The sequence below is a fragment of the Crocuta crocuta genome, unplaced genomic scaffold, assembly GCF_008692635.1.
Source record: "Crocuta crocuta isolate KB4526 unplaced genomic scaffold, BGI_CrCroc_1.0 scaffold243, whole genome shotgun sequence".
Classification (NCBI taxonomy): domain Eukaryota; kingdom Metazoa; phylum Chordata; class Mammalia; order Carnivora; family Hyaenidae; genus Crocuta; species Crocuta crocuta.
In genome coordinates this window covers 5,510,606-5,535,152 of record NW_027529596.1, presented here as the reverse complement: position 1 = coordinate 5,535,152, position 24,547 = coordinate 5,510,606, and the positions used below count along the sequence as shown (strand labels likewise).

General features: G+C 37.5%; 1 protein-coding gene across 10 annotated transcripts in view; it reads right to left on the bottom strand.

Annotated features, from left to right (window-relative positions):
- The window catches only part of SDCCAG8 (SHH signaling and ciliogenesis regulator SDCCAG8), a 250,681-nt gene that overhangs the window by 211,674 nt on the left and 14,460 nt on the right, over window positions 1-24,547 (bottom strand). For all 10 annotated transcript variants that reach the window (XR_013334574.1, XM_077761821.1, XM_077761815.1 and 7 more), the window contains 2 exons: window positions 23,585-23,698; window positions 7,907-8,032 (listed from right to left, as the gene is read on the bottom strand). Coding sequence is in view for 9 of the 10 variants with exons in the window: in XM_077761821.1 (XP_077617947.1) it covers window positions 7,907-8,032; window positions 23,585-23,698 (240 nt within the window). In the remaining variant the exon portion in view is untranslated. The remainder of the gene's footprint in view (window positions 1-7,906; window positions 8,033-23,584; window positions 23,699-24,547) is intronic.

Sequence of the window (24,547 nt, the reverse complement as noted above, 5' to 3'; positions counted from 1 at the left end):
AATATCCAGCAATTGCGCAGCAAGACCCTCCCCCAGAGGATCAGCATGGTCTAAGCCACATGGGTCTCTGAAGTGTGGGGTTTTGAAACACATCCCCATCTGAGATAAAACTCTGGAGGGAGGTGCCACCTGGCAAGAGAGCAGCTTGGATATGGACAGAGTAAAGGTTGGGAGAGAATAGAAGCCTGAGACAAAATAGGGGCAGCTGATCACACATTTGTGAAGGTGCAAAATTCCCACTTATAGAGACTAGACAGTGGGGTGAAGCCATTTTCACCCCTAGCTCACCTGTAGCGATCAACCCCAGTGAGCTAAGCAGTACCATAAAATGGAGAATGTAGCTGTTATAACAAGGCCTATCCACCTGTACTCTCCAGGCACATCCCCACTAGGGCAAATTGGCCTGAGAAACAGCAGCAGGGCTCTCCCCGAGAAGACCAGCAAAAACCCCTTCTATCCACTTAGTCTATGGATCATAGTGTACTACAAAGTTTCAGTTCTAGGGAAAAGCGGATCTACCCCCATTTGGGTTCTTTTTACTTGTTTTTTCATTTTCTTTCCTTCTGTTTTTGTCTATGTTATGGGGCTTTTTGGTTTTTTTCTTTCTTCAATATAGAAAGTTTTTTTTAAAAATTTTTAATATTTTAGAGAGAGAGAGAGAGAGTGTGTGTGCAGGGGAGGGGCAGAGAGAGAGGGAGACACAGAATCTGAAGCAGGCTCCAGGCTCAGAGCTGTCAGCACAGAGTGCAACATGGGGCTCGAACTCAAAAATAGTAAGATCATGACCTGAGCCGAAGTTGGATGCTTAACTGATGACTGAGCCACCCAGACACCCCAAGAGCAAAATCTTTATTCTATTTTATTTTTTACTTTATTTTATTATTTAAATTGTTTTATTTTTAATTTCTTTTTCTTTTAATTTTTTTCCTTTTCTCTTTTTTCTCATTTCTATAGCTTTACTTAAGCACACTGAAACACACCTAGAATATGGCTTCTTTTATTTGATTTTTTTGTTTTGTCTTAATATTTAAATTTTAAATTTTATCTTATTATTTTTTTTCTTCTTCCAAAATGACAAGATGGAAGACTTCACTCCAAAAGAAAGAACAGGAATAAATGATGGCCAAGGATTTAATCAAGACAGATATAAGTAAGATGTCTGAACTAGAATTTAAAACCGCAATTATAAGAATACTAGCTGGGGTTGAAAAAAGCATGGAAGACACCAGAAAATCCCTTTCTGCAGGGATAAAAGACAAAAGCTACTAGTCAGGCTGAAATTCAAAATGCTATAACTGAGATGGGGTCTCAAATGGCTGCCATGATGATGAGGATGGATGAAGCAGAGCAGTGAATCAGTGATATAGAAGATGAAATTATGGAAGATAATGAAGCTGAAAAAAGAGGGAAACAAACACAAAAGATCACAATACAGGACTTAGAAAACTCAGCTACTTATTAAAGAGGAATAACATTCATATCATAGGAAGCCCAGAAGATGAAGAGAGAGAAAAAGGGAAAGAAGATTTGTATGAACAAATTATAGCTGAAAATTTTGCTATCTGGTAAGGATATAGACACCAAAATCCAGGAAGCACAAGAACTCCCATGAAATTTAATAAAAGCCAACCAACACCAAGGCATATCATAGAAAAATTCACAAAATACACAGATAAGGAAAGAGTATCCGNGTGAAATAAGTCAGGCAGAGAAGGACAGATACCATATGATTGCATGTATGGGAGGATTAGGAGGAACTTAACAGAGGTCCATGTGGGAGAAGAAGGGGAAAAATAGTGGGAGAGAGAGAGGGAGGCAAACCATGACAGACTCTTGAATGCTGGGAACAAACTGATGGCATATGCGGGTGGGGGTNAAAAAAAAGCCAGAGTAGCCATACATATTATCAGATAACCTAAATTTGAAAAGAAAGTCTGTAGCAAGAGATGAAGAAGCGTATTATATAATAATAATGAAGGGGTCTATCCACCAAGAAGATATAATAATTGTAAATATTCATGCCCACAACTTGGAACAACCCAAATGTATAAATCAATTCCTCACAAACATAAACAAACTCATTGATAATAATATAATGATACTAGGGGACTTTTAACACTCCACATTGGACAGATCATCTAAGCAAAAAATCAACAAGAAAACAATGGCTTTGAATGACACACTGGACTGGATGTACTTAACAGAAATATTCAGAACATTTCATCCTAAAGCAGCAGAATACATATTCTTCTCAAGTGCACATGGAACATTCTCTAGAACAGATCAGATACTGGGTAACAAATCAGCCCTCGGAAAGTACACAAAGATCGAGATCATACCAGGCATAGTTTCAGACCACACTGCTATGAAATTTTATATCAACCACAAGGAAAAATGTGGGGAGACCACAAATTCTTGGAGATTAAGGAACATTCTACTAAAGAATGAATAGGTTAACCAAAAAATTAAAGAGAAAATTAAAAAGTACATGGAAGCCAATGAAAATTAAAACACTATAGTCCAAACCCTTTGGGAAGCAGCAAAGGCAGTCATAAGAGGAAAGCATATAGTAATCCAGGATTTCCTAAAGAAGGAAGAAATGTCTCTCAGAACCTAACCTTACACCTAAAGGAGCTGGAAAAAGAATAGCAAATAAACCCCAAAACCAGCATTAGAAGAGAAATAAGAAAGATTAGAGCAGAAATCAATGATACTGAAATAAAAACAAACATAGAACAGATCAATTCTTTCTTTGAAAGAATTAACAAACTTGATAACCCCCTAGTCAGACTTATCAAAAAGAAAAAGGAAAAGACCGAAACGAATAAAATCACAAATGAGAGAGGAGTGATCACAACTAACACCGCAGAAATACAAACAGTAATGAGAGAATATTATGAGCAATTCTATGCCAACATATTGGGCAATCTGGAAGAAATGGATAAATTCCTGGACTGCAGGACTGGTGTAATATCCACAAATCAATCAACCCGATACACCACATTAATAAAAGAAAGGACAAAGGGACACCTGAGTGGCTCAGTTGGTTAAGTGTCCGACTTCAGCTCAGGTCATGATCACACAGTTCGTGGGTTCAAGCCTTGTGTCAGGTTCTGTGCTGACAGTTTGGAGACTGGAGCCTGCTTCAGATTCTGTGTCTCCCTCTCTCTCTCTTTGCCTCTCCCCAGCTTATGCGCGCACTTTCTCTTTCTCTCTCAAAAATAAATAAATGAACATTTAAAAAATAGATAATAAAAGAAAGGATAAGAGTCACATGATCCTCTCAATAGACGCAGAAAAAGCATTTAACAAAATATAGCATCCTTTCTTGATAAAAACCCTCAAGAAAGTAGGGATAGAAGGAACATACCTCAACATCACAAAGGGCATATACAAAAGACCCACAGCTAATATCACCCTCAATGGGGAAAAACTGAGAGCTTTCCCCCTAAGCTTGTCAATGAGACAAGGATGTCCACTCTCACCACTGTTGTTCAGCATAGTACTGGAAGTCCTAGCTTCAGCAATCAGATAGCAACAACAAAAAATAAAAGGCACACTAACTGCAAGGAAATGACAGTCAAGTATTCACTTTTCACAGATGATACTCTACATGGAAAACCTGAAAGACTCCACCAAACATGCTAGAACTAATACATGAATTCAGCAAAGTATCAAGATATAAAATCAACTTACAGAAATCTGTCACACTTCTAGACACGAATAATGAAGCACCAGAAAGAGAAATCAAGGAACTGATCTCATTTACAATTGCACCAAAACCCATAAGATACCTTGGAATAAACCTAACCAAAGAGGTGAAAGATCTGTACGCTGAAGCTATAGAATGCGTATGAAAGAAATTGAAGAAGACACAAAGAAATGGGAAACTCATTCCATGCTTATGGATTAGAAGAACAAAAATGTCTGTATTACCTAAAGCATTCTACACATTCAATGCAATCCATATCCAAATAACACGAGCATTCTTCACAGAGCTAGAACAAAGAATTCTAAAATTTGTATGGAACCAGAAAAGACCTCAAATAGCCAAAGTAATCCTGAAAAAGAAAACCAAGGTTGGAGGCATCACAATTCTAGACTTCAAGCTGTATTACAAAGCTGTAATCATCAAGACAGTATGGTACTGGCACAAAAACAGATTCTTAGATCAATGGAACAGAATAGAGAACCCAGAAATGGACCCACAGATGTATGGCCAACTAACCTTTGATAAAGCAGGAAAGAGTATCCAATGGAAAAAAGATAATCTCTTCAGCAAATGAGAAAACTGGAGAGTTACATACAGATGAAAACTAGACCACTTTCTTATACCATACGCGAAGATAAATTCAAATAAATGAAAGACCTAAATGTAAGACAGGAATCCATCAAAGTCCTAGAGGAGAAAACAGGTAGCTACTTCTTTGATTTCAGCTGCAGCAATTTCTTACTAGACACATTTCCAGAGGCAAGGGAAACAAAACCAAAAATGAACTATTAGGACCTCATCAAGATAAAAATGTTCTATAGCAAAGGAAACAATCAATGAAACTAAAAGGAAGCTTGTGAAATGAGAGAACATATTTGCAAATGATGTATCAGATAAAGGGTTAGTATCCAAAATCTATAAAGAACTTATCAAATTCAACACCTAAAAAAACCCCAAATAATCCAGGAAAGAAATGGGCAAAAGACATAAATAGACTCTTCTCCAGAGAAGACATCCAGATGGCCAACTGACACATGAAAAGATGCTTAACATCACTCATCATCAGGGAAATACAGATCAAAACCACAATGACACCTCACACCTGTCAGAATGGCTAACATTAACAATTCAGGCAAGAACAGATGTTGGCGAGAAGAAGCCTTTTGCACTTTTGCTGGTGGGAATACAAACTGGTACAGCCACTCTGGAAAACAGTGCAGAGTTTCCTCAAAAAATTAAAAATAGAACTATCCTACTACCTAGCAATTATACTACGTATCTATCCAAAGAATACAAAAATACTGATTTGAACGGGCACATGCAACCCAATGTTTGTAGAAGCACTATCAACAATAGCCAAATTACTGAAAGAGTCCAAGTACCCATTGACTCATGAACCGATTAAGAAGATGTGGGGTGATATGTACAATTACTCTGCAATAAAAAAAAATGAAATCTTGCTATTTGCAACAATGTGGATGGATCTAGTGTGTATTATGCCAAGAAAAATAGGTCAGTTAGATAAAGACACATATCATACAATTTCATTCATTTGTGGAATTTAAGCAACACAACAGATGTACATAAGAGAAGGAAAGGTAAAATAAGATAAAACCAGAGAGGGTGGCAAAGCATAAGAAACTTTTTTTAAGTTATTTATTTTGAGAGAGCATGAAAGAGCATGAGTGGAGGAGGGGCAAAGAGAGAGAGAGAGGAAGAAAGAGAATCCCAAGCAGGCTGTGTGCTGTCAGCACGGGCGTGACGCAGGGCTCGATCCCACAAACCGCGAGTTCACATCCTGAGCTGAAACCAAGAGTCAGACACTTAACTGACTGAGCCGCCCAGGCGTCCCTACCATAAGAAACTCTTAAATACAAAGAACAAACTGAGGGTTGCTGGAGGGGAGGTAGAAGGGGGATGGGTACTAACGAGGGCACCTGTTGGGATGAGCACTGGGTGTTGTATGTAAGTGATGAATCACTAAATGCTACTCCTGAAACCAATACTACACTATATGTTAACTTGAATTTAAATTTTAAAAACCCTCTGAATTATAGCACCAGGCATAAGTTGCTGAAATGCCTCATTTCACCCACGCAAGCAAAAAGCAGTAGCGGAAGGGTTGCCTGGGTGGTCAGGCAGATTGAAAATCTGACTCTTGATTTCAGGTCAGATTATGATCCCAGGGTTGTGGGACTGTGCCCTACATCAGGCTCCGTGCTGAGTGTGGAGCCTACCTTGGACTCTTTCCATCTCTCTCTCTCTCTGTCTCTGTCTCTCTCTCTCTCTCTCTCTCTCTCCCTTTGCCCCTCTTCCCACCTTGAGTCCTGTCTCTCTTAAAGAAAAAAAAAAAGCAGTATGGGTAGTAATTCTAGATCTACAAAGTAACACAAACAACTAACATTAAAATAGCCATCAAGGTCTCCTGACATATCTGCAACAATAATTTTGATTGTTTGCATTATATTTTAGTTCATGTGACTGTTTACAAAATAACTCTCTACAGCTGTGTTTTTTCCATAATTACAGCTGTCATTGTCTCCAGCTAGTTTCCTCTGTTCATATAGAAAGCATATTGCACTTTTACCATTGTTTCCTTCCCCTTTGGGTAACTCACTTCTCTCGCCCTCTGGTTCACTTGTCTGCCTGATTTCCTTTCTCACTTCACTTCCCCCTTCCTCCACATTTTTGCCATTGTATAAATACTGAAGACTATGAACAAATGTGTCACTGTTTGCTAAGTGACTGCATATTTGGAAGAAAACCAAAAGAATATATTAGTTTTTTTAAAATAAGCTACTTCTAAGTACTTTTTATACAGCTATATCATCTTAAAATTGATATTGAATAAGCACTAAGATGGTACTTTTAACTACTACCATTGATAATAAATAATACAACATAATAATATAAATATTCAGAAGAGCCTTCCAGGGAAGGGCAAATAGCTGACCACAAACTGAAATGTGCTGCAGAAAAATAACCTGAAGCACTGATCAGCCCACCTTGTGACTCAGATTTAACCTGGTCAGCTGCCTCTATCCAGCAAATTCTAACACAGACCCTAAGAATTATAAATGAAATATCAAGTCAGGAAAATTTTTAAAACTTCAAAATCAAAAATTAGAGGACATCAAAACATTAAGACACATATATTTTTTTCTTAACAGAACTGATTCACTAATGATAACTACATCAAAACCACCAAAATAATCCACTGTAAAGTAAAGCTGTAGCAGTCAAGTACTAAAACTTCCCCATGGATCTCCGACTTTGTTTTAAAAAGCAGAACAAGCTGTGATTAACTGTGTCCTACAGCAAAAGAGTAAGTAAACTTTTCAGGCCATAGGATCTCTGAAAAGTCATAGGAGATATTGTTTAAATGCTGCTTGAATACCAATTTTGTGTCCTAGAATTATAGAGATCATCAAATCCACTGTCCTTCAAAATGTGGTGCATTGATGCCAGAGTCACTTAGGCAGCTTGTTAAAAATTCATATTTTTGACTCAAGGTCTCAACCCAGACCGACTGAATCAGACTCTCAGGGGATGGAGCTTAGGAATCTTCACAGTCAACAAGTATCTCAAGTGATTGCTACTCACATAAAAGACTAAGAACTGCTAATATAGGTGAATCTTCTCAAATTGCCAATAGACAGAGGTCACATGAGGAAAACCCTCTAAAATCACTCGCCAAACACCCAGCTGGTTCGGGACAAGGGGAAGGCTAACATGCTCTTCCTGGACCCTCGGGCCAGTGTTCTTTCTGCTCCACCATGGCGCCCATCAGTCTTACCAGAATTCAGAGAACACAGGAAATTTAGAGAAATACAACAGAAATCCAAGCTACAGTTATAAAGTTTCTGGGTTTAACAGAGTCCTTCCTATGTAACACACTTCCAGCTTTAGACCTGCTCTCTCCATACAGAAGAAAACATAAATGGTGTGCTCAGAGAGGAAACCAGGCATATTAGGATATTACGGATATTAGGCATCGCTACATCGTTTCATTTGAGGATTCATCCTACCACAGTGAATCTTAATTTTTGAGGCCTCAAGTGAGTAACAGCATAGTACATGTGCCAAACTTCAAGTGAAGGATTTCAGCAGTTCAGAAGGCTTGGGGGGCGGGGGGAAGGGGAGGAAGAAACATTCAAACTAAAATATAATTTATAGTTTAAGAAAAATGCTCACAGATGCATCCAGAAGTGTCTGTTCCCTCATTGCCTCCTCTTGTCTTTGAGATTTCAGCTCTTGTTGGAGTCTTTCATTTTCAAGCACAACTACTTGTACCCTATTTTTCATTCCAGAGAGTTCCTCCTGTAAAAAGCAGAAACAAATATCAAATGCATTAAGCATTTTTAAGCACTGTTAATTGCTGTTTACTAGATGATCCAACATGACATAAAGCATGGAAAACTTATGCTCTCTATCCATTTTCTGAATTATCATAATTATATTTAGAGAAATAAAGCAACTCAAACATTAGCAAACAAACAAACAAGCCTGGGGAATACAGTAATGGGTCTCCTAATGGCCATATCACAGAAATGTGTGATTTCTGACAATTTTTTTGTAGGCTTACAGAAAGGCTTTAATTAAAGGGGTTATCTAAAAGACTTTTAAGAATAAGGTAGACTACTGAAAAATAAGATAAGATATATTATTTATCATGCTCAAATGCCGATAACTTGTTGAACCTGACGAGAGGATTAACTAGATAATGGGACACTGAGATAGAAAGGCATAGAAAGTTATCCATGTACTGGTAGCCAGATGGAGGGAAAGTATGAATAACATAGTTTGGCAGAGAGTTCTTTAAGAGTGTTTCTCTCGCCTGGTGAGAAATAATACAAATGATTACAGACAAATGACAATTAGAAGAGCGATTGAGTGGTGTCTCACCCTCTGGAAAAAATATAAAAAAAAATTAATACACTGAAGGAATAATATTTATCTTAATCTTCATTACCAGTATAATAAAAAACTATTAAGCAATATATGCAAATTCTATTTCAGTTATTGTATTCAGAAAAAAACCCCAAAACCAAATCTGAAATTGAAAGCTATAATTGAAAAACATTGCAGACTTCCAATTTCTGGTCTGGCACATAATGAGCTTGGAAGAAATCATTCTCATCTTTGCAACAAGAAAAAAGCTGAACAAACCAAGAAATCAACCACTCTTCTTAAATGCATCAGAGAATGGAGGTCACTTCCATCCACAAAATCTGAGGTCCTGAGAATCACGACCCACCTGAGCAGAAACTTCCAGGGGAACCAGAGCCGGGAGAGGGAAATGTCAAGTGCAATTGGTGAAATGCTGGAAGCTCAGGGTGGACAAGTTTGAGAGTTAAAAATGCCAGAAGGACCCAGGCTAAAGTGGATTCTTGCAGTTTTCTGAGTTTTATCTTTAGGACACTACCAGGTTCTTACAGCAAAGGCTAGAGACAAATCCCCTCAAGCTTCCTCTGGTAGAGAGGAAAAATAGCCATTTTAAAAAATGCTCAAAGCATTCTGTTCTTAGAAAGGCCTGCCTCAAGAGAAGCTATTTCACTGGAACCTAATCAGGTGGGATTTTTCAGACCCTAACTGACCTGAGGGAAGGGAAATAACCAACTCAAGCTGCCTCTAGCCTTCCAACCTCACATAAGATGAGAGGGTGGGGGTTGGGGGCATCTGGAGGGCTCAGTTGGTTAAGCATCTACCTCTCGATTTCAGCTCAGGTCATGACCTCATGGTTCATGAGTTGAAGGCCCACATCAGGCTCCATGCTGACAATGCAGAGCCTGCTTGGGATTCTCTCTCCCACTCCTTCTCTGCCCCTCCCCCATGTACGCTCTCACTCTCCTTCAAAATATATAACTTAAAAAAAAAAAAAAGATGAGAGGATGACTGAGAAGCACTTGTGAAGGTCAAAGCTAAGGGACACAGACTCACTAAAAGATGGAGACGTAACCACAGGACTATAAAATGCCTCCCCTGCTCCCACAGCTAACCACCACATCAAAAGGGTGTCCATAAAATAACAAAGGAATACAGTGAAATAACTACACATCTCAGACTCGTATTTAAGAAGAATTCTCAAGGGAAGTACAAAGATAACAGGGGAGACATAAACCAGGAGACTAGAGGAAATTTTAGCTTCTGACACCTATAATAACACAAAATAGTAAACACAGCCTAACTCCTAACAAGATAAACATAATGTCTCACCCTATAAGCCTATTCCCTCAGTTCCTTTTACTATATCATGTCCAGTATTCACAAAAAATTAAAAACCACATGAAAAGACAGTACAGTTTCAGGAGCCTAAGCAAGCTCAGAACCAGATTTGAATATGGCAGTGATCTTGGAATTAGTAGATTGGGAGTTTAAAACAATTATGATTGATATGTTAAATGTTAAAGGGTCTAATGGGAAAAGTGGACCACACGCAGGAACAGATGGGCAATATACGCAGAGATGAAAACTCTAAGAAAGAATCAAAGTGCTGGAAATCAAAAACACTGCAGTAAAAATGACAAATGCCTTTGATGGGCTCATTAATAGATTGGTCACAACCAAGAAAAGAATTGGTGAGCTTAAAGAAACGTCAATAGAAACTTCCCAAAAAAATGCAAAGAGAACAAAGAATGAAAAAGACAGAGAGAAGATCCAAGAAATGCAGGACAATTACCAAAGGTGACAAAAGAAAGGAGAAATATTTGAAGGAATAATGATGAAACATCTTCTAAAATGATAGTACCAAACCACAGATCCAGGAAGCTCAGAGAACATCAAGCAGGGTAAAATCAACAACAACAACAAAAATCTATACCTACGCATATTATATTCAAAGTGCACGAAATCTATACCAATAGAGAAAGGTATAGGGGAGCTCAGAGAACATCAAGCAGGATAAAATAACAAAAAATCTATACCTACGCATGTCATATTCAAAGTGCAGAAAATCAAAGACAAACAGAAAATCTTTAAGGAGATAAGAATTTAAAAACAAAACAAAACAAAACACCTTAACCTGTATATTGGACTACTCTTCAGAAACAAGAAGACAATGGAAAGAAATATTTAAAGTATTAAAAAAAAAAACCAACCTAGAATTGTATATTCAGGCAAATTAAATTAACCTTCAAAAGTACGGGGGAAAATAGAAACTTTCTCAGATAAATAAAAATTGAGGAAATTTATCTCCAGTAGACCTGCCTTGCAAGAAATGTTATAAAAAAAGGAATGAGCATTTGAAAAGGATTATATGGTGATAAAATATTTTATTTTTCTTAATCTGAACTGATCTAACATATCAGTTTGTTCAAATCACAGTAGCAGCACTATATATAGTGATTATAGCTTATGAATAATTGAAATGAATGCCAGCAATGTTGAAGAGCACAGGAGGGAGGGATTGGAAACCCTTTCTTACAAAGACCTTGCCCTACCCATGTAGTGGTATAGAGCTATTTAACAGTAGACTTTGATTACTGATCAGTGTGATTGCAAACTCAAGGGCAGCTACTTACAAAAGTAAAAATAGTTCACCCGGTATGCTAAGAGAAGAGAAAAACTGCAATCACATAACATGCTCACTTAAAACCTGAGAAGGCAGGAAGAGTAGAAGAGAAAGAAAGAAAGAAAGAAAGAAAGAAAGAAAGCAAGCAAGCAAGAAAGAGGAAAACGAAAGAACAAGGGCAATGAGTAGAAAACAGTAATAGTTATGGTAGATATTATCCAACTATATCAATAATAATTTTAAATGTCCACGGTCTGAATACACCAATAAAAATACAGAGATATAAGAGTGAATGACAAATAGGACACAAGTATATGCTGTCTATAAGAAGCCAACTTTAAATATAAAGACACAGATAGATTAAAGGTAAATGGATAGAGAAAGGTATACCATGCAAACACAAATCAAAAGAAAGCTGGAGTAGCTACATTAATTTCACACAAAGCAGACTTCATACTAGAGAAAAATGTAAGGAATAAAAAGGAGCAGAAAAACACAGTAATAAAGGGGTCAATTCTCCCAGCAGACATAATAATCCTTAATGTGTATGTGCCTAACAATAGAGCATCAAAATACACAATACAAAAACTGAGAGAACTGAACAGAGAAACAGAGGAATCCACTATTTCAGCTGGAGATTTCTGTAACTTATCAGTAACTGACAAGTCCCACAGATCTTGCAGATTGGCAAAACATCGGTAAGAATACAGTTGAACTGAACAGCACCATCAATCAACCAGATCTAATCTGGCATTTACAGAATATTTTATTCAACAACACAATACACATTCTTCTCAAACTAACACAGAATATTCACTGAGACATACCAATCACATTCTGGGTGTAAAAATACACCTTAACAGATTTAAAAGAATAGAAATCATAAAAAGTAAGTTCTCAGATGGCAGGGGAATTAAACTAGAAATCAATAACAGAAAGAGAGAGCTGGAGCACTCCCAATATACTTCATGATTAAACAGCACTTTTTAAAAATGTTTATCCATGTTTTGAGAGAGAGAGAGAGAGAGAATGTGAATTGGGGAGGGGCAGTGAGAGAGCATCTGAGAGGCACAGAATCCAAAGCAGGCTGCAGGCTCTGACATGTCAGCACAGAGCTCAATGTGGGGCTTGAACTCACAAACCATGAGATCATGACCTGAGCTGAAGTCAGACGCTTAACCAACTGAGCCATCCAGGCATCCCTAAACAACACTTCTAAATAACATACAGGTCAAGGACAAAGTCTCACGAATAATTTTTAAACGGAAATACAACTAATAAAGATTTGGGAGATGCAACAAAACCAGCAAAAAACATTAGAAAAGAAGAAAGATTTCAAATCAATAATCTAAGCTTATCTTAGGAAACTTTCAGAAAAAGGGGGAGCAAATTAAATCCAAAGAAGATAAATAAAAATTAGAGTAGAGATCAAAGAAATTAAAAATAGGAAATAAGGGGCGCCTGGGTGGCTTAGTCGGTTAAGCGCCGACTTTCGCTTAGGTCATGATCTCGCGGTTCGTGGGTTCGAGCCCCGCGTCGGGCTGTGTGCTGACAGCTAGCTCAGAGCCTGGAGCCTGTTTCAGATTCTGTATCTCCCTCTCTCTCTGACCCTCCCCTGCTCACGCTGTGTCTGTCTCTCTCTCTCCTAGAAATAAATAAAAAAAAAAAAATAGGAAATAAGTTGCTGGTCTTTGAAACAATCAACAAACTTGATAGAACTCTAGACTCTAGCCTGGCTAAGAAAAAAAGAAGACGCAAATTACTAATATCCAAAATGAAAGAAGGATCATCACGACAGGTTCCATGGACGTTAAAAGAATACCATGAACAACTCTATGCCCATAAGTTTGATAATTTAGATTAAATGGACCAATTCCTTGAAAGACATAATCTACCAAAACTCACAGAAGGAGAAATAGATAGGTTGATTAAATTTAGGTTGAAGAAATTTAATCAATTATTAGTAACGTTTCAAAATAGCACCAGACTTGCCATTAGTTCACTGGTGAATTATATCAAAAATTTAAGGAACAAATTATACCAATTCTCTAAAATATCTTCCATAAAATATCTGAGGGAATATTTCCTAACTTATTCTATGAGACCAACATTACCCTAATACTCAAACCAGGTACAGACCCTACAGGAATTGAGCATTATAGACCAATACAGCTCATGAACATAAACGCAAAAATCCTCACCAAAATATCAACAAATCAAATGCAATGATGTATAAAAAGAACTATACAACAGGGCCAAGTGGAATTTATTCTAGGTATACAAGGTTGGTTCAGTATTTGAAAATCAACTAATATAATCTATCACATCAACAAGCTAGAAATATCTTTATGATAATATTGATAGACAAAGCAAATGACAAAACCTGGTCGCCATTCAAGATAAAAACTCTCAGCAGTTGAGAAATAGAGGGAAACATCGTCAAATTGATAAACAGCATCTATAAATAACATACAGCTAACATCATACTCAATGGTAAGGCTATAGAGACAAGAACAGCTCCTATTCAACATCATACTAAACATAAACATCCTAGCTAGTGCAATAAGATATGAAAAAGAATTAAAAACCATGGCGCGCCTGGGTGGCTCAGTCGGTTAAGCGACCAACTTCGTCTCAGGTCATGATCTCGTGGTTCATGGGTTCGAGCCCCGCGTCGGGCTCTGTGCTGACTAGCTCAGAGTCTGGAGCCTGTTTCGAATTCTGTGTCTCCCTCTCTCTCTCTCAGAAATAAATAAAACATTATAAATAAATAAATAAATAATAAATAAATAAATACATACATACATACCATATATACTGGGAAGAAAAATATTTTTTAAACATCTCATTTTGTTCAAAGATGACATGGTTCTCTACAAAGAAAATCTCAAAGAATAAAAATAAAAACAGCTAGAATAAGTGATTATAGTAAGGTTTCAGATTACAAGGTTAATATACAAAAGTCGATTGTTTTCTCATATATTACCAATAAATAATTGGAGTTTGAAATGTGAACACATTACCATTTACATTAACACTAGAAAAAAGAAATACTGAGGTATATATGTCACAAAATATGTACTAGATCTATACGAGGAATCCTACAAAATTCTGAAAAAGAGATCACAGACTATCTAAATAAATGGAAAGACATTCCATGTACATGCATAGGAACACTCAGTATTGTCAACATGTCAGTTCCCAACATGATCTATAGATTCAACACAATCCCAATCAAAATCCCAGCATGTTATTTTGTGGATATTCACCAACTGATTTTAATTTATGTAGAAGGGCAAAAGACCCAAATAGCCAACACCATATTGAGGAGAACAACAAAATTAGAGGATTGACACTATTCAATCCTCTTATAAAGTTCCAATAATCAAGACCGGGTGGTATTTGCAAAAGAACAGACCAACAGATCAATGAAACAGAGAAGTGAGCCCAGAAATAGATTTGTACAAATATAGTCAACTCATCTTTGACAAAGGAGCATAAGGCAATTTAAGGGAAACAGTCTTTTCAATAAGTGCTCCTATACAACTCGATATCCATATGCCCCCCCCCCAAAAAAAAGGAATCTAGACACAGATCATATGCCTTACACAAAAATTAACTCAAAATGGAGCATAGATCTAAATGTGAAACACAAAATTATAAAACATATAGAAGATGAATGGGGAAAATATTGGTCACCTTGAGTTTGGCAATGATTTTTAGATAGAATGCCCAAAGCAAAAACCATGAAAGTAAAAATTGATAAGTTGGGCTTCACTGAAATTAAAACTTTCCATTCTATAAGAGACACTGTTAAGAGAATCAAAGAGTATCCACAGCCTAGGAGAAGAGAATTGCAAAGGATATAGCTAATAAATGACTGGTATCCCAAATACATAAGGAACTCTTAGAACTCAACAATAAGGACATAAACAACCCAATTTTAAACATGGGCAAAAGACCTAAACAGACACCTCATCAAAGAAAGTCTGTAAGTGGAAAATAAGCATAGGAACAAAATGTCCAATATTATATATCATTAGGGGATTGAAATTAAAACAATGAGACACCACTATATACCTCGAAAACATTAAAATCCAAAACACTGACAACACTAAATGCTGGCAAGGACGTGGAGCATCAAGAACTCACATTCACTGCTGGCGAAAAAGTAAAATGGTACAGCCCCTTTGGAAGACAGTTTGACAGTTTCTTACAAAACTAAAAAAATAAAAACAAAAACTCTTAACTGTGATCTAGCAATTGCACTTCTTGGTATTTACTCAAATGAGTTAAAATTTATATCCACAAAAACCTGCACATGAATATTTATTGCAGCTTTGTTCATAGTTGCCAAAACTTGGAAGCAAGCAAGATGTCCTTCAAAGGATGAATAAACAAACTATGCCACATCCATACAATGGAATCTTTTTCAGTGATAAAAAAGAATAAACAAAGCTAACAAGCCATGAAAAGACATGGAGGAACCTTAAATGCATATTACTAAGTCAGTGAAGCCAGTCTGAAAAGGCTACAAACTGTATGATTCCAACTGTGGAAATAGTAACCAGCAGTTTGGTGGGTAAGGAAGGCAAGATGCATAAATGGAGAACAGATGATCTTTAGGGCTATGAAACTAGACTGTATGCTACTGTAATGATGGATACATGTCATTACACATTTTTCAAAACCTATACAATACACGACACAAAGAGTGAACACTAACATAAAATGTAGAATTTAGCAAATAATAATCATATTGGTTCCGCAACTGAAACAAATGTAACACACTGATCCTTGGTGTTAGTAAGGAGAAACTGCTGAGGAGATCTTAACAGGGAGTACATGGGAACTCGAGGTACTTTCCACTCAATTTTTTTGTAAACCTAAAACTGACATAAAGTAAAGTCTATTAATTTACAAGCCTGATAAAATATTTGTACCAAACATTTAAAGAAGAGTTAATACCTATTATCAAACTATTCTCCAAAAACGGAAAAGGAAGAAACACTTCCAAATTCACTCTAATGAGGCCAGCATTACCCTGATGCCAAAGCCAGATAAATACTCCACTGAAAAAGAGAACTACAGGGGGCACTGGGCACCCGACCTCAGCTCAGGCCATGATCCCACCGCTCACGAGTTCAAGCCCCACATTGAGCTCACTGCTGTCAATGCAGAGCTCACTTTGGATCTTCTGCCCCTCCGTCTCTCTGTTGCTTCTTCACTTGCACTCTGTCTCTCAAAAATAAATAAATCTTAAAAAAAAAATAAAAAAGAGGGAGACAACTACAGGCCAATATCCCTGATGAACCTGGATGCAAACATTCTCAACAAAATACTTGGAAACCGAATCCAACAACACATTAAAAAAATCATTCACCACAATCAAGTGGGATTTATTCCGGGGTAGCAAGGGTAGTTCAATATTCACAAATCAATCAACATGATACACCCATTAATCAAAGAAAGGATAAGAACCATGTGATCATTTCAATAGATGCAGAAAAAGCATTTGACAAAGTACAACACCCATTCACAACAAAAACCCTCAAATGGGTTTAGAGGGAGTATTCCTCAATATAATAAAGGCCCCCTATGAAAATCCCACAGCTAATACCATCCTCAATGGGGAAAAACTGAGAGCCTTTCCTCTACAGTCAGGAACAAGACAGGGATGCCCACTCTCACCACTGTTATTTAACATAGTGCTAAAAGACCTAGCCTAGGAAATCAGACAACAAAAAGAAATAAAAGGCATCCAAATCAGCAAGGAAAGAGTCAAACTTCCACTATTTGCAGATGACGTGATACTCCATATAGAAAACCTGAAAGACTCCACCAAAAAACGGTTAGAACTGGAGCACCCAGGTAGCTTAGTTGGTTAAGTGTCTGGCTTTGGCCCTGGTCATGATCTCACGGTTCGTGTGTTCGAGCCCGGTGTCGGGCTCTCTGCTATCAACACAGAGCCCACTCTGGATCCTCTCTTTCTCCCTCTCTCTGCTCCTTCCCAGCTCACTCTCTCAAAAATAATAAATTTAAAAAATTTAAAAACTATTAGAACTGATACATGAATTCAGTAAAGATGCAGGACACAAAATCAATGTGTTGCATTTCTATGCACCAATAAAGCAGCAGCAGAAAAAGAAATTAAGGAATTGATCCCATCTACAATTGCACCAAAGCCAATAAGATACCTAGGAATAAACCTAACCAAAGAGGTGAAAGACTTGTACTGTGAAAACTATAAAATATTGGTGAAAGAAACTAAAAAGGACATAAAGAAATGGAAAGGGGGGCACCTTGGTGGCTCAGTCAGTAAGCATCTGACTTTGACTCAGGTCACGATCTCATGGTTTACAGGTTCGAGCCCCACATCGGACTCTGTGCTAATGGCTCAGAGCCTGGAGCCTGCTTTGGATTCTGTATCTCTCTCTCTCTCTCTCTGCCCCTCCTCTGCTCATGCTGTCTGTCTGTCTGTCTGTCTCTCTCTCTGTCTCTCTCTCTCTCTCAAAAATGAATAAACATTAAAAAACTTTTTTAAAAGAAATGGAAAGACAGTCAATGCTCATGGATTGAAAGAACAAATATTGTTATTGTTAAAATGTCTATACTACCCAAGGCAATCTACACACTTAATGCAATCTCTATTAAAATACCAACAGCTTTCTTCATAGAGATAGAAAATACAACTCTAAAATTGTATGGAACCACAAAAGGTCCCAAATAGCCAAAGCAACCTTGAAAAAAGAAAAGTAAAGCTGGAAGCATCACAATTCCAACTTCAAAATTATATTACAAAGCTGTATTGAACAAAACAGTATGTTTTTGGCACAAAAATAGACATATAGATCAATAGAGCAGAATAGAAAACCCAGAAATGAACCCTTAGGTTCATCTTTGACGACATAGGAAAGAATGTCCAGTAGGGAAAAGACAGTCTCTTCAACAAATAGTGCTGGGAAAACTGGACAGCAACATGCAAAAGAATAAAACTGGTCCACTTTCTTACACCAAACACAAAAATAAATTCAAAATGGATTACTAAAGATCTAAATGTGAGACTTTAATCCCATAAAGATACTAGAGAACATAGGTAGTAACTCTTGACATTGGCCATGGCAACTTCTTTCTAGATATGCCTCCTGAGGCAAGGGAAACAAAAGCAAAAATAAACTAATGGGACTTCATCAAAATAAAAAGCTTCTGCACAGTGAGAGAGAAACAATCGATAAAACTAATAGGGAACCTATGTAATGGGAGAAGAAGTCTGCAAATGACATCTGATAAAGGGTTAACATATAAAGAACTTATAATACTCAACACTTAAAAAACAAATAATTCATTTAGAAATGGGCAGAAGACATGAATAGACATTTTCCTGAAGAAGACACACAGATGGCTAACAGACACATGAAAATATGCTAAATATCACTGACCATCAAGGAAATACACATCGAAGCTACAAGACAGAACTACAGTGAGATGTCACCTCACACCGGTCAGAATGGCTAAAATCAGCAACACAGGTGCTGGCGAGGCTGTGGAGAAAGAGGAACCCTCCTGCACTGCTGGTGGGAAAGTAACTGGTGCAGCCACTCTGGAAACCAGAAATGGAGGTTCCTCAAAATGTTAAAAATAGAACTACTCTACAATCCAGCAGTTGTCCCAGCAGCTATTTACACAAAGAATACAAAAAATACTAATTGAAAGGGACACATCCACCCCAAAGTCTATAGCAGCAGTACCTACGATAGTCAAATTATACAAAGAGCCCAAGTGTCCATGGGCAGATGAAAGGATAACTGTGTGGTATAGATAACAAACTAGAATATTACTCAGCCATAAAAAAGTATCAAATCTTGCCATTTGCACTGACATGGATGGAGCGAGAGAGTAATATGTTATGGGAAATAAGTTAGTCAGAAAAGCAAATACAATACGATTTCACTCATATGTGGAAGTTAAGAACAAAACAAAAAATGAGCAAAGGAAAAAAAGAGAGAGGCAAACCAAGAAACAAACTTAACTNAGGGGGGGGGGGGGGGGAGAAATGGGGAGCGCACTTGTGATGAGCACTGGGTATTGTATGAAAGTGTTGAATCACAATATTGTACACCTGAAACTAATACACTATGTGTTAACTGACTAGAATTTAAATAAAAACTTAGGGGAGCCTGGCTGGCTCAGTTGGTAGAGCATATGACTCTTGATCTTTGGGTTGTATATTCAAGCCCCAAGTGTGGCATGGAGTTTACTCAAAATAAAATTAAAAATTATAAATAAAATAAATAAAAACTTCTAAAAATTCAAAACTAAAAAGGATATTAAAAATTAAAATTAAATAAAAATTTTTTAAAGTAAAATATTTATAAGCCCTTAAATGTTACTTTTATTCTGTTACTCTCTTGTTAAAATGTATCAAATGCATACTCTGTCTACCTTTCAAGGCTTTTGTAATCTTCCATTTCCCAGGTCAGCATCGTTTTAATAATTTCTAACAGACATCCTCTACTGCCTAAATTTAGAATAGATGCCTCATGGCCCCCATAAATAAGCCATATTCATCGTGAGTATATCCTTTCAGTGTTGATGTTCTTTCTATGGAACTTTTTCACCCCACTTCTGCTGATCTAAATGATCTTACTCCTTGAAGATTTCTCTCTCCCATAAAAATAGCTCCCAAAGCTCCAGCTTTTAGTACCTTGCTCTTCTTATTATAATTATAGCTTATACTACAGAATACAGACTACATTATACTCTCTATAGTGTTGCTATGGTGCTCATAGACATTAGTACTCTCTTCTCGACCAGATGGTAAGTTTATTACAATTTATACTGAAGGGAGGCAAAATCTGCCACCCCAAAATATGCCACTTTGGAATAAGAATTATTTTGAGCTAAAGACGCTTGAAAAACAGCGGATACAAAAAGAGTGCTCTGACTTCCCCCCCCTTTTTTCCCCTGAAAACAGGAGATAAAACTCCCATGTGAAAGATGTCCTCCCCATATCAGGAGGAAAGAAACATTCTTATCACCAGAGACAGGGAGTGCAGGATGAGAGGAATCTGTGCAAACAGACCTCATTAAAAGAACTCATCTTCCTTTAGCCTTCCCAAATATTTTAGTTATGTTTCCATATTGCCTCTCTTTGTTCAACAGCGTATAAAAGCATTAAGATTTTGCCATTTCTTTTTGACATAATTTCCTTATGAGGTCTCCCATGTCACATAAAACCTATATTAAGACAATCCCTTTTACAATTGCACCAAAAGAAATAAAATAACTAGGAATAAATTTAACCGAGGAGATGAAAGATCTATAGTCTGAAAACTATAAGACACTGATGAAAGAAACTGAAAAAGATACAATTGGAAAGCTATACCATGCTCGTGGACTGGATCATTAAAATGTCCACGCTACCTGAGGCAATCTACATATCCAATGCAATCTCTATCAAAATACTAATATCATTTTCCACAGAACCAGAACAAATAATCCCAACATTTGTACAGAACCACAAAAGACCCCAAACAGCCAAAGTAATCTTGAGAAAGAAGAACAAAGCTGCAGGTATCACAATCCTAGATTCCAAGAAGTTGTACAAAGCTATAGCAATCAAAACAGTATGGAACTGGCACAAAAATAGACACATAGAACAATGGAAGAGAGTAGAGAGCCCACAAATAAACCTGCCTATATGGTCAGTTAATCTATAACAAAGGAGGTAAGAATATACAACAGGGAAATGACAGTCTTGTCAATAAATGGTGTTAGGAAAAGTGGACAGCTACATGTAGAAAAATGAAACTGGACCACATTCCTACAGCATACACAAAAATAAACTCAAAATGGATTGAATACCTGAATATAAGACCTTAAACCATAAAACTTCTAAAGAAGAAAACATAGGCAGTCATCTCTTATATTAGCAATACGTTTATGGACGTCTCCTCAGGCAAAGTAAACAAAAGCAAAAATAAACTATTGGGACTATACCAAAATCAAAAGGGTTTGCACAGCAAAGGAAATTAACAAAACAAAAAGGAAACCTAGTGAACAGGAGAAGAGCTGTGCAAATGATAGATCTGATAAGTGGTAAATATCCAAAATATAGAAGAACTTACACTACTCAACATCAAATAACTAATCCGATTTAACAATAGGAAGAGGACCTGAATAGACATTTCTCCAAAGGAGACATACAGATGGCCAACAGACATATGAAATGATGCTCAACATCAATAATCATCAGGGGGAAAAAAATCAAAACCACAATGAGATATCACCTCACACCAGTCAGAACGTCTGGTATCAAAAAGACAAGAATTAACAATATTGATGAGGATGTGGGAAAAGGGAACCCTCATGCACTGTTGGTGGGAATGTAAATTGGTCAGTCGCTGTGGAAGAAGACAATATGGGCATTCCTCAAAAAAGTTAAAATTAGAAAAACCATATGATCCAGTAATTCCACTGCTAGGTATTTACCCCCCAAACTGACACAAATCCAAAAAGATACATGCACCTCTCTGTTTACTGCAGCAAAATTTACAATAGCCAAGACATGGAAACAACCAAGTGTGTGCACTGATTTATGAATGGAAGTGACAACATGGATGGACCTAGGGGGTATCAGGCTAAGTGAAACAAATCAGACAGAGGAAGACAAATACCATATGGTTTCACTTATATATAGAATCTAAAAAACAACATAAAGGAAAAAACAATCTCTTAAACACAGAAAGGTGGTTGTCAGGAGAGAGGTGGGTAGGGAGAAGAGTGAAATAGATAAAGGGAGTTAAGAGGTATAAACTTTCAGTTACAAAATAAATCACAGATATGAAAAGTACAGCACAAGGAGTATAGTCAATAATATTGTAATAATGTTTTATTGTCACAGATGGTCACTACACTTGTTGTGGTGAGCACTGAGTAATATATGGAATTGTTAACCAAAATGTTGCACACCTGAAAATAATAGAATATTGTATGTCAATTATGCTTTAATAATAATACAAAGCAATGTGTATGCTTTCATCCTGTTACTCTGTCTTATGTTAATTTAATTGTAAGTCCCAGCTGAGAACTCTAAGAGGGTACAGATGAACGTTTATCTTTGCTACAATATTTTTTAAGTTTTACCCACAGCCTATTTAGGGATCTACAGGAGCTTGTTAATGGAATGAGTCCTAGGATATTATTTCAGCCTTTCTAGTAATACACAAATATTTGTGCAAGGATGATTGTATCCTCCAAGAACAAAGAGAAAGTGATCTGCTAAGATCAGGAACTTTTTTGTAAAGTCAAGACAATGAAATGCTTAAAGGCTTCTCAAGTCATAATATCAACTTGCACCTTGGGGAGTAACCAGAAGGTAAAAAATATAATACATGAGTGGTGCCTGGGTGGCTCAGTTGGTTAAGCATCTGACTCTTGATTTCAGCTCAGGTCAGGTCATGATCTCATAGTTTGTGAGATCAAGTCCCACACCAGGCTCTGCACTGACAGCATGGAGCCTGCTTGGGATTCTCTCTCTCTCTCTCTCTCTCTCTCTCTCTCTCTCTCTCTCTCTCTCTGCCTCTCCCCAGTGCAGGTGTGCTCTCTCTCTCTCAAAGTAAATAAGTAAGCATTAAAAAATATATATAATACAAGATGCATTGATAATGAATAAAAAAGAAAGAAAAACTAAAATGCTAACCTAGTTTGGAAAGGCAGAAAGACTCCAATGGCGTTCATGACATTACTAAACTGCATACAGTTGAGCATAGAACCATCTAGTGTTACAAGCCATAGTGGACACATTTGGTTTCTCGATCATTGCGCTCAGTACAACCAGGAGCCATCCTTACTCAAAACTAAGGGAAGACCCTTTGCCCTGACAATGGAATAGACTTAGTCTAGCAGTTTAGAGTCAGTCCCTGCTTCTGTCAGCAGACAAGTAGGTTGACAAGTGTGGGAGAGCGACCGCTTGCACTGTCCCAAAGCACGTGCCATCAGCCGGGCTAAAGCATATGGGGTGGAGAGCAAACACTCGTACTGTCCCAAAGAACGTGACATCAGCTGAGCTAAAGAACATGGGGTTGAAAGCAAAAACTCTGAAACGTGAGGGCATTTTATCAAAATCTCAGACACCGTTATGGGCTACTGGGAAATTAAGCAATCAGAAATGGCACGGGCAGGAGCATCATTCCCCAGCTTAGAAAGCCCCTGTAACCCATCAGGCTCCTCAGTCATGTAAGGGTGATAGCTGTCAATGTATCACAATACACGTGAAGACTCATAAGAGCAAACTGTCACATAAGGCATCACTAATCTGAACTGTAATGTAGCTATGTTTAAAATTTTAATGAGAAACTTACCTTGCAGAACTTAACTTCTGCTTCTAAATGATGAATGTACTGAGACTGGTCATTGATGATGGGAACAAGATTGTGGATAGTAGGCACATTGGCTTCCTCTTCTTCTGACACCCCCTAAGGCAAGAAACAGAAACAAAAACGGAAGCACGTTTGGATTTTGCAGAGAATCAGGTAATACCACCTCCATGCTCAATTTAGTACTGACATCACATAAACACTGAGGAGATCACCATGTGTCTGATAGAGTTCATTTCTCTATCCTATAAATTTCATAGATAGGTAAGATTCTAGGGTACAAATATCATGTTTTAAAGATGGAAAGTGAAAGTGGTTATGAAAAGTCTGTGGCAAATGGAAGAATGGAGGAGTCTGGTTGGCTTGGGACACTCTGCTCAGGAGAGCCATCTGGAAATGGGACACCCCACTCAGTAATGCTGAGATGAAAGGACAGCTCCCTTCAAGAAACCACCACGCAAGAATGCTGCTGCCTAAAATTGAACAGGTGCCTGAAGATGGGATTCTTTAGACAAACATTTGCTGCCAGGTATGTCAACGGGGTAAAAGTCTATCTACAAAGAGTACATTAGCCAAACATGGTTTCTGAGTTTTGACATAAGGCAATTGGGGACCCTGCTGGTGTGAGGCACAGCCTCCAAGACCAGAGTGCTAAAGCAGACGCCGGAGAAAACTCGGAGCTCCCTTGCCCCGGAGTCCAGGGAAGAGACTTGAGAAGTGTCAATCCTACAATGGTTTCTAGAATCATTTATCGTTCCATGATATTTTGTAAAGAAAAGAGGAAATCAGGAAGGGAAAATGAGTGTTAACCAGTTTCATGACCCCAGAGAAAGTCTGAGATGAGACCCCCTGTCACTGATTGTCAGCCTGGTGGAAATTCCTGCCCCAATGAAGGACCAGCTCTCATGGCAGAATAATTAAGTAGAGTTTTGCTTCTTGGAATGTTTA